Source organism: Balaenoptera ricei, chromosome 1 (assembly GCF_028023285.1).
Source record: "Balaenoptera ricei isolate mBalRic1 chromosome 1, mBalRic1.hap2, whole genome shotgun sequence".
NCBI lineage: Eukaryota > Metazoa > Chordata > Mammalia > Artiodactyla > Balaenopteridae > Balaenoptera > Balaenoptera ricei.
In genome coordinates this window covers 2,040,001-2,053,417 of record NC_082639.1, presented here as the reverse complement: position 1 = coordinate 2,053,417, position 13,417 = coordinate 2,040,001, and the positions used below count along the sequence as shown (strand labels likewise).

The 13,417-nt window shown below is 61.1% G+C and overlaps 1 protein-coding gene across 4 annotated transcripts in view; it reads right to left on the bottom strand.

Annotated features, from left to right (window-relative positions):
* Positions 1 to 1,013: 1,013 nt before the first annotated feature.
* The window catches only part of PRDM16 (PR/SET domain 16), a 330,283-nt gene continuing 317,879 nt past the window's right edge, over positions 1,014 to 13,417 (bottom strand). For 3 of the 4 annotated variants that reach the window (XM_059902057.1, XM_059902131.1, XM_059902307.1), the window contains 5 exons: positions 12,629 to 12,798; positions 12,188 to 12,362; positions 8,137 to 8,367; positions 7,056 to 7,230; positions 1,014 to 5,869 (listed from right to left, as the gene is read on the bottom strand). In XM_059902057.1, coding sequence (XP_059758040.1) covers positions 5,735 to 5,869; positions 7,056 to 7,230; positions 8,137 to 8,367; positions 12,188 to 12,362; positions 12,629 to 12,798 — 886 coding nt within the window. In that variant the 3' untranslated portion in view covers positions 1,014 to 5,734. The remainder of the gene's footprint in view (positions 5,870 to 7,055; positions 7,231 to 8,136; positions 8,368 to 12,187; positions 12,363 to 12,628; positions 12,799 to 13,417) is intronic. The other variant, XM_059902217.1, reaches the window with a different exon arrangement.

Below are 13,417 nucleotides of genomic sequence, written 5' to 3'. Positions count from 1 at the left end.
GAGGTAGCAGGGAGGAGTCCGGGAGAAGTACAGGGACCCGGGCCGGGGTGGGGGCTATTTGTATGGGGCAGGCGAGGCTGGCCCAGAGGCTTCAGGCCTAGAGGACACCTGAGTGACACTAATTAACCTCTGTGTCACCAGAAAGTAGAGTGGAGACACCCGTGGGTGAGAGGGTTTGGGGACCCCCCCGGGTGGTCCCACAAGGCCTAATTCGGCACGGAGCATTCGCCCTTTGTAGTTTAATGATTCAAGGCCTCTCGGTCAGAGCAGAATCAGGTTGGGGGGGCCCCGGTGAAGAAGGTCCCCAAGAAGGAATACTCAGAAGGAGGGGTGCCCTGGGGGGCTGGGTCGGCTCCCCCTGCAGCCTGGGCATTTGCTCAGCCTCTGTCCTTCTGGCGACCACCCGTGGGGCAGGCTCAGGCCTTGTTTGGGGGCAGCGTGAGGGGGGCATGCCCAGCTGCTGTGGAGGGCTGGCTAGAGCGGAGGTCCACTCTCAGGAGGGGCAGATTTGGGGCTGGCCTTCCACGATGGGTTCCTCCACCACCAACAGGCCCTGGACAAGAGTTCATGGGGGCAGCCTCTGGGGGCAGGCACACGTGAGGGTGGGCACACCTGGGGCAGGCACACGTGAGGGTGGGCACACCTGGGGCAGGCACACGTGAGGGTGGGCACACCAGGAGGGTGCCATGCCTGGAGGTGGGCCCACCTGGAGGAGGTCACACCTGGAGGACATACCTGGAGGTCACCCTGCCTTGAGGTGGGCACACCTGGAGACCACCACTCTCACTGCAAGGCCATCCAGGGCAGTCGGTGCCCTCTCTGAGCTTGTTCTTTTCTGGAAAACGGGAACAGCAAGGGGACCTGCCCTGGTGGTGGTGTCGGGAAGATGGCACGGGGGGCTCTCCATCAGGACTGGTGGAGAACCCCGCCACGCCCCAACTCTTAAGTCCGTCGTCCCCCGCCCTCCCCAGAGGCCTCTGTTCTCCCTGAATGAAGCATGAGGGCACGGAGGCTTAGAAAAGCACACAGATTTATTGCATATCAATCTCATGTATAAATTCATTGTAGCATCGGAAAGATTACATTTGGTATACAGTCCTAGACTACAGCATCAACCTCAAAATCAGCTTCTCCTAGGCTTCATCTTAAAGACATTTCTCTACACAAGTACATTTGTCTTTATCACAAGCATCAAAATGAAATCTGCAGAATCGCTCTCTGAATGATTCCTACACTTGGTGTCTTTTTTATTTCCTTCTCCCACAGCAATTTCCGTATGAATTAAGAACTGCATCTTCCACGTGGGCAGTTCGGGACTTCTAGTCTTGAGGATGTAGACCCTAATCACATATTCAATAAGTGCATCTACGGGATTTTCCTTTTTGTAAAAATTTCACGAACAGACACGATAATGACTGCTACACACGAGCCATGCACAGTTTACTTAGAACAGAAGCAATTTACAATCGGGGGACGTGGGACACACACCAGCCTCCTTCTCAATGGTTTTTTAAAAAAACATTATATGAAAACCAGACATTTACATTTGATTTCTTTTTCAACATTATATAGCTCTAAAAGAAAAAAAAAAAAAAGAAACCGAATCTGTAATGTAACAATGGTGAAGGGTGCACGGACGCACAGGTTTGGCGTGTCACCAGCGTACACACACAGATGCTTTCAGTGCCGTCTTCTGACACGGGGCTCAGCTTCCCTCGTCTGGAACAGAGCAGAGGATGCAAAATGCACGGAAAGGAACCTTTAGGGTTACTTTGTTCACAAGTGAATTGCACATTTGGAAACTCAAGCTGCCTTTTCATTTCATCTTCTTTTATGTTTTTCCAAAAGTGGTAATATGAATCAGTGACAGAAAAGAAATAAAACAAAAACACTGGAATGGCAGGAGAAAAGGATCGCTCCTTGGAATAACGCGAGGACGTCTTAGTCACAGTATCACTCATTGCTACAGAGACACAGTTTCATGGCTTTTGAGACCCGGCTGACCTCCACCGACCAGGAGCAGCTGTATCTTCGCGTCCCCAGCCGGGAGGGGAGCGAGGTGCCCGGCTCCCTGTCCGTCCCCCTACCCCGGGCAGCAGTGCGGGGTGCTCTCCCGGGGGGGGGGGGTGCTGCCCCTCGCCCCTCCCCCAGGACAGCACAGTGAATACAGCTCAGTAGATTTCAGTCACTTGGGCGGTGGCGCCGGGGCACAGGGGCTGCATAATCCAGTGCTTCGAGGCTTCCGGGCTAACACGAGGGATGTGTATTCAGGCAAGTGCTTTGTGAACTGAGGAAGCAGCCAGGACAGAGAAGGCCAAGGGCCCTCAGGGTTTTCAGGGCCAATCAGGGTCGGAACACACTGGCTGCACTCTTGGCTTTGCGCAGGAAGGCCACGTGGGCCGGGCCGGCTCTCAGGCTCACCCCATCCACTCATCCGCACCCCAGGGTCCCAGGCCGGATGCAGGAACGCACGCCCCTGGGTTCAGATCGGGGGGCTTCTGGGTCCCACTCATGAAGGGCTGGCTGGCCAAAGCGTTGGCAGCCCTGGGATCCTTCCTACCCGATAGTCCTGGGAATGAGAGGGTGTTGGTCTGCGGGGGACTGGGGTTTGAGGGGCGGAGGAGGGAAGGGTGAGGAGGCTTTCTTTCGAATTTCCATTTGGGGGTAAGTGTCCACAGTCCAAAGAGGGAAGCAGTAGAGGCTGGACCGAAGGGCCCTGGCCCCGGGCACACCTGGCCCAGTGGGACACCTAGTTCACAGCCCTGACCCTGGCCACCCGGCCACGGACACAGTGGTCAGCCAGCCAGCTGCCTGCTGCGTCTGCGCTCCGAAGCTGGGATGTCGGAATTCTCCAGCCCAGGCTCCCTGGCTCCCAGACCCCAACCCCAGAGGGTCCCCCGGCACGTGGAGGCGTCTGGGCCTGAGCAAGCGGCTGGTGCTGGAGCCCGGGGGGCAGACAAGGACCGGAGACGGGGCAGCTCGCTGTGGTTGGGAGCAATGCTAAGCTTCGAAACCGGGCTTCACGGACACACCAGGCATAGGACGTAAGTGCTCTCTTTGTCCAGGGGTACAAGGGCAGACCGCGCCCCCCACCCCCCAAGGCCTGCCAAGTGCTCAGGTCAGAGGAGAAACTGGGCTTGCTCTAATCGTTTTCAGAGGGACAAGAAAATAGGATTTAAAATGTGCAACCGGGGTTCTTGGGGAAGGGGAAGAAAAGAAGGAAAGGGAAGAGATAATGTTTAAGAAGATCGCCCATAAAAGTCTGACCGTGACGGTCACAGAGAGGCCAGAGGTCAACGGCAGGGCCGGGCCGCAGGGAACAGACCCTCGGGTCTCCCCCAGCCCAAACGTCCTGTTTTGCACTGAGAGAGTCATATCGCAAAAAAAAGCACACACCTTATTCTTTAGCAGAAGAAATCATATAATTTGGGTTTACAGAAATGGGGAGTTGGTATCTGAGGTTGACTTTTCAAAGGGGTCCCATCTCGACGGAGGGGAAGTTGGAAATCCCTACACACCAGGCGGGTCTGGCCGAGGTGGGTCTGGCCGAGGCGGGTCGAGGGTGCCTACGAGCTGGTGTGAGCCGTTGGGTCTGCAAATCCTCATGGGTGTGGCCGCGGCCCCGCTCCTCCACCAGCAGCGTCTCCACCAGCAGCGTCTCCGGCTGCCCCAGGGCGACCTTCCAGCCGGCGCCCACGTGCGAGGTGCTCTGAGCCTGTTACCTTGACTGGATCTGGGAAAGGCCAGAGCCCTTTCACGGGGACCCGCAGGTCTGTGCGCCCCTGGGGACTCCCCACCGCAGGTCTCCAGTGCGAGGCTGGACCCCCAGTGCCCAGGTGGACGATTGTCTTGGCCTGGAGTGGCCAGACGGTTGGCCGCTCCACAGCCGTTTGTATTTTCACACTTTTTTTAGGGCAACTTGGGAGATTTTTTTTTTTTTTCCTCTTCTTCTCAGGATGCTATTCTTCTTTTTATCTTCCAAACAAGAAAAGAAATAAATAGAGCACTTGTCTTAAATGCAACCGAAACTCAAATTTAACAGAAACACATGATTGTCTGGAAAACGGGCAGCAGGATTTGTTGGGCGGGGGACGCGGGGTATTTGGCACATTCAAAACCGCCCCACTCCCTGGTTGTTGATCACACATCACACGACCTTATTACACGGTTTTGGTCCTTCACTAGATACTTATATTAACATTATTTCTTCACAATAAGAATGTCTAATGCCAAAAATACTGTTAAGGAAGAAATAAAATAAGAAAAGAAATGAATTAGAAAAAATTACAAGTTATATACAGATTAAGGTCAATTCCATCAGGGAAAACAAACGATTACTCGAAATTGGCCCCTATGGGAATAACTTAAAGCCCATCCGAGTGGAGAAGTAGCCTGGTCCCCGGGGAGGCGCCGTCCCCACGGGGCTCTGCTGCCTTTGCTCTTTGCGGTAGGTCGCGTCTGGACGCCCTTCGTTCTGGAGCCGGGTCCCGCCCGCCAGGAGCCCACACAAAGAGCGAAGTGGCAGTTGTGTCCTGGGGTGTCAGGTGCACGTAGAGCTTGGCGGCCTGGAGCGAGGGAGCCTTGGAGTGTGGCCCCCGGTGGCCCCCGAGGAGGCCCGCTTCCTTCCCCTTGTCCATCTGACCGGGGGTGGGTGAGGGTGAGGGCTGGAGATCCGAATGTGACCGGCAGGCCCTGCCTTCTGAAGGACGGTGGCAGGCGGGCTGGTGTGGGGCGGCCGAGGCACAGCCCTTGTGGGGAGAACATCAGGGGCCCAGCCACTGCTTCGACTGCCCCCATACAATTGGGAGTCCGGGTGGGGGCCACGGGCACGAATCACATGGCACACAATGACAGGCACATTTCCGAGTCCCAGCCTTGGGCCAGCCCAGGACACCGTATCTGATTCCCGGGCACAGTCTGCAACTGCTCACGGGAGTCGGCCCCCCAAACTCAGTTCTGCCCGGGGGAGAGGACCCCAGAATCACCTTGGCTTTACAAATACGGTCAGAGATAGAAAATTTCTCCGCATCTACAGTATAAAGAACGCCCCCAAACGCAGTGCTGGTTCCCAGGCAGGTTTGGGTTTGCCAATAAGCTGAGATTTCAAAGCAATGCAAAATTACTTTTAAAAAACAATTGGCAAGTCACTTTTTGATTTTTTTTTTTTTTTAAAAATACTGTCTATTTTTAAAACCACATGCTTAAATAGACTCTGTCGTCAATAAGATTACCAAAAGGGTCATTCTTGTAATTTTCATTATAAAAATCATCTGGGCGATTCCCTCTTTAGAGCACACCCAGCTGTCCGTTCCCTCTCGAGACCCCACGCGGGCGCCTGGGAGCGGCCCGCCGGCCTCAGTTTGGGGTTCAAATCCCGCCCTCGCCCACAGGCTTGACTCTGCGAAGCAGCCCCCTGCGCTGCGCCTAGACACTGTGAGCTGAACCATCTCGAACGCCGTCCTCAAGACCAATTCTTAGAGCCGGTGAAACCCTACGACGGCTCCAAGGACTCCGGGTTCTGAGTTTTCGTTGGAAAAGTTAAAGTTGAACCGTGGCGGGGGGCACAGACGCTGAGGAGAGGTCAGACGCAGGTGACAAGGGGTCTCCTCGGCCCCGGGCCGCTCCGGCTCCCCGAGGCCCTGGCCTCCATCTTCCGCAGCTGGGATTTCTGTTGGGATGTCGGGGGCCTGTGGTGGCCTCGCTTGGACTCTGACCCCAGCCCTTCCTGGGGTGGTCAGAGGTGGTTGATGGGGTTGAAGGCTCCGGACTCCGGCGTGGCTCCCGCCATGTTCAGCCAAGCATCCAGAGGGCTCTGGGAGGAGGTGTGGAGAGGAGCGTCCTCGGAAAGGGACAGCATCATTGCGTACGCCTGGTGGGAGAGAGGGCGGGGCACACCCGGGACGGGCAGGTGAGCGGTGTGGCCAGGGGTCCTGCAGACCCCAGGCCGGCCCCGTCCCCTCCCGGCCTCCCACCCGCTCTGGCTGGCCTCAGCTCCAGAGGTAGATGAGGGCAGAGGCGCGGGGGGCCGGGCCACAGAGGAGGAAGGCGCGGTGGGAGGAGCTCTGTCAGGCGCTTGTGCAGAGTGCCACCAAGACCCTCAGCCTCTTTGGGGCACTTCCCCCCTTGCAGTCGCCTCCGCATCCCCTGGTGATCGCACGCGTTCCCAGGCAAGCGTGCTCTTTGGGAGGGACTGGGAATGCTGGTAGTTATCGCTAAGACCCTGTCAACGAGGCTCAGGCCCTGCCTGGTGGGGCCTGTCCCCTGTGGATGACCATGGTGGCAGCACAGAGATATTCTGGGGAAACGATGTGCAGCGTTTCTGAGACGTGCCTCTGGCCTGGAGCCCGGCCTAGCCCACAGGGCGTGAGTAGACGGGACTGGGGGCCGCTCAGGGCAGGCGGTCTGGGGGGATGTCCGCCCGAGGCCACGCTCCGGACAGCATTAGTAAAAAGACGAAGACAGACACGCAAACGGCTTTTGCTGAGGCTCAGGTGGGCTGCAGAGAGCTGAATGAAACCCCGAGCCCCCCAGACTGGAGAGAAGCAGGAGGCAGGCTCCTGAGACACCTATGCTGAGGAACGAGACGTGCCCAGCCAGCCGGGTGCCCGCTGACCCCGTCACAGCTGCAGCTTGCAATCCTGACCCCCGACGGGGCAGCGTCCCTCGAGAAGACCCTGGGCTATCATCATCCCTGCTCGGGTAGAGGCAGAGAGAGGCCAGTGCAGCCTCGAGGGCAGGACACCTGCTGTGGACGCCTCCCTCCAGGGACACGAGGACGGGGACCCACGTGTCCGTGAGCGCTGCGGGGGGAGCGCCCCCGTGACGGTCCCGCTTGCGTTCATCTGCCCTCAACCTCTCCCTGCCCCACCCCGCTTGTGGGCAAGGGCAGTCATTTGGGGGTCTCTCTAGCCGATGCAATGGGCACGGGAGGTGTCCCCCAGGCAGACATGGGACGGCCACAGCGAGAGGCAAGGCTGTCCCTGGTGGAGGGGGCGCGGCTGCCGCCTGCCTTCCAGCCTGGGGAAGGTGAGGGGTGGGCTCTGGTGGGTACCTACCTGGTTCTTAGCCTGCCTGTACAGGGTCTGTTTTAAAGTCTCAGAATCTAAGGTGGAATTAAGCACATCTTTAACTTCAAATGCTTCCTCAGCTGCTCTGCGGAGATCCAGCCCCTTCCCAAAAGTCGGCATCGGCTCCAAAGCCAACAGACCTCCTGGGTGCTCCTCAACACACCTGCACCAACGACCGGAGAGGGGCCTGCCGTTAGCCGGTCTGGCCTCTCGCCGCCTCTCTGACGCCCCACGGCTGGCTCCGTGCCTGCATGCACGCCACGGCACCTCCACGGGCCACATGCACGAGGAGACAGAGACACGGACACGCGGACACCTGGACGGAAGCCACACGGATGCAGGAGAGCGACGGAGGGAGGGCACGGAAGGAGGTGGGCACGTGCACACACTGCAGGCAGCAGGCAGGGCGCTTGGGTCTCGGCGGTGGGGGGCAGCCGGGGACGCCTCGGTTCCCGAGAATCTGGGCGGCTCTGGAGAGGCCCGGGGCTCCTGCTCCCAGGACTCAGGGCTGGGAGGAAACGGGCCATCTCGGAAAGGCCTCCGGGATCTACGGGCCTCCCCCAGGAGGATCTTGGAATGCCGGCAGCATCCCTGGTGCCGAAAGGAGGCGGCGAGCAGTCGGGACCTGGGGGACGTGGCTGTGGTCCACCTGCTTCCAGAACTGTGGGTGCTCAGCCCCCACCCCTCACAGCCCGCTGGAGGCCAGATGTCACCACTCCGGGTTCTTCTGCAGGGCCGGACATGGCCCGTGGGCCCAGGACTAGCTCCCTCTCAGCCTTCCCCTCCCCCACTCTGCTTCCAGGCCTGGGGAAGCGTGTGTGTGTGTGTGTGTGTGTGTGTGTGTGTGAGTTTGGGGGGCTGGGGCCCTGACCCCCTTTCCTGGGGCCCGGCCTCCCCCTTGCCTGCACACAGAAGTCCCTGCAGTAGGAACGCCTGCTGGGAAGCAGGGTGAGCCCCGCTGGGTGGATGGCAGGTGTGGGAATGAGGCCCCCCGCAACGGTGCTTGGCCCCGCCCCCGCCCCTGCCCGGGTCCCCCGGCACGCGGGGCCCCCGGAGGGCCGGTGCCCACCTTCGGGTGTGGTCGAAGCCCATGGCCAGCGAGGCGGGCGGCACCTCCTCCTCCTCATCCGCGTAGGCGCCCTGGGGCTCAGGAGTGGGGGACGCGGTGTCGTCCTGCGACCTCCCCGCCAGGCTGTCGTCGTCCTCCAGCTCCTCCTCCTCGTCTTCCTCCACGTCCTCCGGCTTCCCGCCAGCCAGGCCCGGGCACTGGGGGGCACCGTCCAGGTCCTGGACTTCCGGCCTGAAATGACATGGAGGGAGTCGGCCACAGACGCCCGGAGGCCAGCGGGTCGGCTCCAGCGGCTTCAGCTCCTCCGCCCTCCCTGATGGCCCCCCCGCCCCCTGCGAAGGCAGCCTGCCCGCCGCGGTCACTGAACCCTCAGAGCCGGGGTCCCGAGTGGCTCTTCCGCACCCTCGGCCTCGGCTGCCATCCTTGTGGAGGGAGTGACTCAGGCAGAGAAGGGTGACTGCCGAGGGCTGGGCAGGGGCTGGGCGGGGACCGCTTGGCGGCAGGGCTCCTGTCATGCCGGCGTGGACACCGGGCCACTCAGGGGTTCAGGGAAGGAAGCCACGGCCGGCATGGTGGGGAAGGGGGCTCTGGGCTTGGGCACCGCACAAGGGGCGCCCTCGGGGAGGCTCCGAGCACGGGAGGTTTGCCGGCCCAGCCCTGATGGATGCCTGCTCCTCCCCACCCGCCATGAGGGCACGAGGACGGGGCGGCCCCTCTGCAGACGGAGCGTCTGGGATCCAGGGTCCCGGACCATGCGGACCGGGCTGTTGTCAGCGATGGAAACCCGCCAGGGGAGTCTCTCCTGCAGCCCGGACCCCACCTCATCTCCCTCGGGGTCCCTGCAGCCGGGCGAGCCTTTCCCACCCCGGGTCCTCATGACTGAAAACAGAAAACAAGCAGTGAGGGAGAGGGTGCGCATTCTCTTCAGAAAATGTCACCAGCTTTGTCTGGTTCGTCTGCAAGTCTGTGACCAGGGGCTGTGGCCACAGGTGGGCTGGGCCCGAGGCCATCTGGGCAGGTGTCCGGCACGTGGGCAGAGGGGGGTGGGGAGGGCGAGGCACAGGCTTCCTGAGCCCGAGTTCAGAGCCCCCGGTCCCCACTCCTCCTGGACCTCACACGGCCCACGGAGTCTGTCCACTGCTGTCAGGGGACACTCGGGGTCCCGCTCGGGGCACCAAGGCAAGAGGATACGTCCCCCCCCCCGAGTGGTCACCACCTCCAAACTCAGAGAGGGTGGGGGGCCGGGCAGGGCTGGGGGAGACCCCGATGGCCCTGCTCTCGGTCGTCCCTGTCTTCACTTCTTCTCTTTCCACGGGGAAGTATACGGATGCTGAGAGCTGACCTGACCTCCAGGACGGGCAGGACCCCAGCACGTTTCCCTCGTCACCAGGTGCACGCCCGTCCACCGCGGTGAGGCCCCCAGAGCCAGGTCCTGCCTCCCACTCTGGGTCTTGGCAGGGTCCCCTTGGACAGGGCTTGCCATCTCGGAGCCCACGCCCTCCCAGGGATGTGAGAACAGGCCCCACGCTGAGGGCTGATGCACAGCGCAGGTGGGGAGCCCTGGGCCCCGGGGCTCGGATCCGCGCAAAGCCCTGTGTGTCAGTTTAGCAAACCTGAGCTCTCTGTGCAGGTTTATACATGAGCCTCTCTCTGTAGGAACAGCAGCCTTGAGCGCTTTGTCTCTGCGTCCCCAGCCCCGCCCTGCATAGAGGGTCTGCTCATTGGTGGGAGGCCTGCATCAAGCACCAGAGCTCACTGGGTGGGTACAGGGGCGGACACGGCAGGGACAGAGAGGGGGGTCTGGCTGGAGACGGCTTCGGACAGAGAGGACACCAGGAGGAGTGTCCAGGCCTCCACACAGCTGCCTGGGGCGGGGGAGTCTCCCCGAGGCCACCGTACCAGAGCAGCACGGCTGCGGCTCAAACAGCCATCCCTCCCCGTCCTGGAGTCTAGACGCCCCAGATCCCGCTGTCACAGGGCTACTTCTCCTCCCGGCCCCTCCCCTGGACTCCAGTGGTCTGCTGGCGACGCTTGGGACTCCTTGGCTTGTGGACACATCACCCGATCTCTGCGTCGTCCTCACACGGTACCTCCCTGTGCGTGTGTGTATCCCAATCTCCCCCTTCTCTAAGGACACCAGTCCTATCGGATATGGGTCACCCGACTCCAGTAAGACCTTATTTTAACTAATTACAACTTAAGACCCTATTTCCAAATAACGTCACACTCTGAGGTGCTGGAGCTTAGGATTTCAACATAGGAATTTGGGGGGGACAGGATTCAGCCCAGGAGTTTCTGGGATTGTAGGGCCAGGAAGCCTGGCAGGCCCTGAATCCTCACCGACGGTCAAGAGAAAGACGCTGGTCCTGGAGGATGTTCGTATTGGCCCCTAACAGGACCGCCAACATCCTAACGCTTTCCGCACATTAGCCGACAAACGTCAACCGCGACCAGGGTCTCCACTTCCGACGACGACGTGCAGGCACCTCCAGCGGCCCCCGGCTCCCGGGATGCAGCGTCAGCAGGAGGGGCCAGCCGAGGGCCTGGGTTGGCAGGGTGGCTCTGCCCTGGCCTTCTGAGGGACGTGAGGCCAGCCTCCTCTGAGCGCCACTGACCACCGCCCAGGGGCCCTGGTTGAAGTGTTCTGCTCCGTGGGGTTAGGATGGTGCCGTCCCCTCTTCCCTCTGGGGACAACCCCTCTGTCTGCTGGCTCTCCTGGAGCGTCCTCCTCGTGGCTGCGAGCTGGGCCTGCCACCCAAGCCTGAGGTGTGGGAGCCACCCCGGCACGGCCGCCCACCCCAGGGAGGATGCCCCGGGCATGTCTTTGTCAGTTCTCGTCTGGCTTTGCCCTGGGCACAAAGGGAGAGTCTTTAACAGCCAGGACGTGCCTCGTGGCCTGGCCCCTGGGTGCTCAGGTCCGTGACTTTCTCTGAAGGCGGAGATCACGGAGCTTGAACTACGGCAGCTCTCAGAGCCGTGGGGTGCTGTGTGAGCACAATTCCGCACCCCGCACGCCGGGAGCGGATGGCAGGGGCTGGGTTCCCGTGAGACCATAGCGTGCGCCCAGAACCAAGGATGGACACGGGCGCTTTGCTGGCTGTAGAGCAGGCAGGGCTGCCCCCAGGGGTGAGGTCTCCACTGCCAGCCAGGGCTCTGGGATGCGCAGCCCGTGGCCAGCCTCTCCCACATCCCCTCCTCTGAGCCTACCCAGGCGCCAGGTGAGATCACCTTCCCGGGCATAGATTCAGGACTTAGCAGAGCCAGAAACAGTCCAAGTGTCATGTCATGCCCATTTGTAGATTTGACAGGTCTTTTCGGTGCCCCTGCTCTGCCCCCAGGGGCACCAGTGATGTGGGAACAGACAGGCTCTTGGGGAGCTGGGTGTCCTGGGGGACCCTCGTCACCTTGCTGGGGATGGGTGGGGAGGGACCCGGGCCCTGGGGCCGCAGAGCCACAGCCCACCCACTCCTCTGGGCCTCTGCAGAATTAGGGGAGCACATCCCTGAGGACTCTTGGAGTTTGGGCATCTCTGATTCTCTGCCAGCTGAGCCCTGGGATGGAGGTTATGCAGAATATCCTCCGTATCCTTGAATTCCCAATTCTGCCATTCTTCTGCCTCTGTGTGTGTGTATTTAAAGGGGCAGCACTCTTGCTAAGAAACCTTTTGTGCCTCGGATTAAATAAGAATGTCCTGGAGTTTCAGAGGCGTGGCAGATCTTGTGGCAGGAGCCGTCACCTGGCCCATGTTTGGCTGCACGTCTCTTAACCGTGAGGCCAAACTGTGCCATTTAGGCCTCTGTGCTGGCATTGCACTGAGTGTGTGACACACGCCATCAGGCCAGGGTGCTTGTTCTAATCACCCTCTGCAGGTGGAGAAACCGAGGCAGAGAGGGGGCTGGGACGGACACTGGCTGCAGAGCCCATGGGCCTCGCCCTCTGCGGTGGGCCTGGGGTCCCTGGTGCTGGGACGGGGGACCCTGCTGTGGGCGTGACCACACAGGTGACCATGCAGAGCCCAGACCTTCCTGGGGCCCCGGGATGGGTTCCTTACCGTTTGTCTGTTCGCGTTGTTGCTTGGTTCATCTCGCTGTTGGCAATAAAGTTTCTGATTTCTGAGAAATAGGAGTCTTCCTTCTCATCTAAAAGTGCATGGTGGTCCGACTCGGAGGCGGGAGAGGAGGTGCTGGTCCCCAGGTGGTTCGTGAGGACCCCCGAATGCTGGCTCACTGCAGTGAGGGGGGAGCATGAGAGGAGGGGGTCCCTCAGCTGAGCCCCTCCCTCCACGGCGCACCAGTGACGGGGCGGGCAGCCAAGCAGGGTGCACATTTGGGGCGGTCTTAGGGAACCCACTTCTTAGGAAAACACAACAGGACGAGATTCTCCTTAATGAAAATGGTTTGAGGGGTGACTGCAAGCTTTCCCACAGAACTAGCATGTGTTCCCTTCCTGCCCTCCCCTCCCCCCCGCCCCTCCCCACCGGACAGACCCCCACCTGGCGCGTGCTCGTGCTCGTGCTTCTTCAGGTGTCTGTCCAGGTTGGTCTGCTGCCCGAAGCAGCGGTTGCACAGGTGGCACTTGAAGGGCTTCTCCTTGTTGTGGATGTTCCGGACGTGCCGCTGGAGGTTGGAGGAGATGCTGAAGGACCGGTCGCAGTACTTACACCTGTAAGACACGGCGCCTCAGCGGAGCCCCCGGCCTTGAGGAGACCCCCAGGCCACTGGGAGGCGGTCCTGGCAAAGCTGCCCCTGGAAGTGGGGGCTCCCCCCCAGACCCCTCGGCAGCAGATGGTGTCGGACTGTGCCCTGAGCAGGGGGGGGGGGACCCTCTGGGGCCTGTGCCCCTGGGTAGGCAGCACCGGGGCCCTCCGGGGTCTCCCCTCATCTCTCGCCCTCTCTGCTGTCAGGGTCCGCCCAGCGCGGAGGCCAGGGCCTGGTGGTCCACGGCAGAGGGCGGCGTGCCCCCAGCAGCCTCAAGGGGGCACCCGCGCACCAGGAAAGATGCTCCTGGCAGGTTTTCCTGGGAAGGAGGAGCCCAGACCCGCTGCCTGCAACCTTCCTCCCTGGCGGAGAACCGCACCCTGGCCTGGTCCCGGCCCCTCTTCGCAGGTCCCTGGGCGGACCGCATCTCCCTTGGGGCCTCAGCTGGCCAGTCCATTGACAGGGCGCGGGGGCTGCCCCAACTCTCTCGAGCATCCTTCACTGACTGCCCTGAGGCGAAGAGGGCTCCCAGCCTCACCCCGTCAGGTGGCCTCCGTCCACGGACCCCCTTCAGTGGGGGGCGC